Below are 933 nucleotides of genomic sequence, written 5' to 3'. Positions count from 1 at the left end.
AGCTTGTATCCTTGTTTGTCTTATGTCTGTAATATAATATAATAAATATATATAACTGTAATATGTATATAAGTATAACCGTAATATAATATAATAATATAAAGTCTATACTAAAAAAACTTCCACACAATTACTTCAGTAATTCTTTCAGCAGCGGTCTATTGTGGTATAATCTATTTTAAACAAACCTGCCCCTAAATGCAATGCAAAAACAACGCTTTTTTGCTTTTTGTGTCAGTCAGACAGTTTAATCTTGTCTGAGTGGACGGTTCTTCGCCAGAATAAGCTGCAATGTGGACCACTATGCTGTTCAGTCAAAGTCTGGTTATGCAGGACCCCGGTAAACTTGTGGGGTTCTTGGGACACTTACGTGTAGATGGAGTTGTTGAAGATCCGAGAGAGAGCAAAGTTGATGTGGTTAATCAGCTGATCCAGGTGGTCATTAGACTGCAGCCTCAGGGAATATGGGGACTTGTCTGTTTCTATGACAACCTGTGAAGGAAAGAACACGCTTTAGTGAAGCAAAACGATGGAGAGGAAATTTGGCCACAAAAGCTAAAACACTGGAGCCCTGTAAACGCTTTTCCTACTTGATTATCCGGGTGGGTGTTCATTGCCCGAATCTCCAGGAAGTTGAACGTTTGTTCCACCTGAGGTGAAAATGAGCATCTTGCTACATAAGTCATGCTAAACCAGATTACTGCAGTGCTTTGAGATGGAGCAGACAGGTGGTGCGTAATTGCCTACCGTACCTTGGTTGGTATCTTGGGGGCCATGAGGTACAGCCGCCATGTTGCCAAAACCTGAGAGACAAAAGAGAGGATGAAAGCTCAATAAATAAAGTACAAGATAAAGTAAAAAGTGCAAGACAGTGTTCTAAGAAATGATGGTTTAGGTTTCTCTGGAGAACCGCCTGTTCAACGGAATCTAATG

The 933-nt window shown here is 40.5% G+C and overlaps 1 protein-coding gene across 1 annotated transcript in view; it reads right to left on the bottom strand.

The window, feature by feature from the left end:
* Positions 1-370: 370 nt before the first annotated feature.
* Positions 371-933, bottom strand: part of LOC107591437 (leucine-rich repeat-containing protein 16B) — a gene marked incomplete at its 3' end in the record, with an annotated part of 17,468 nt that continues 16,905 nt past the window's right edge. The window contains exons 3-5 of the mRNA XM_016280583.1: positions 753-803; positions 591-650; positions 371-492 (exon numbers count right to left, since the gene is read on the bottom strand). Of these exons, the coding sequence (XP_016136069.1) occupies positions 371-492; positions 591-650; positions 753-803 (233 nt within the window). The remainder of the gene's footprint in view (positions 493-590; positions 651-752; positions 804-933) is intronic.

Source organism: Sinocyclocheilus grahami, unplaced genomic scaffold (genome assembly GCF_001515645.1).
Source record: "Sinocyclocheilus grahami isolate Dianchi unplaced genomic scaffold, SAMN03320097.WGS_v1.1 scaffold141.1, whole genome shotgun sequence".
In the NCBI taxonomy this organism is placed as follows: Eukaryota; Metazoa; Chordata; class Actinopteri; order Cypriniformes; family Cyprinidae; genus Sinocyclocheilus; species Sinocyclocheilus grahami.
Note: the sequence above shows the minus strand (reverse complement) of the source record. Positions and strands in the feature narration are given on the sequence as shown.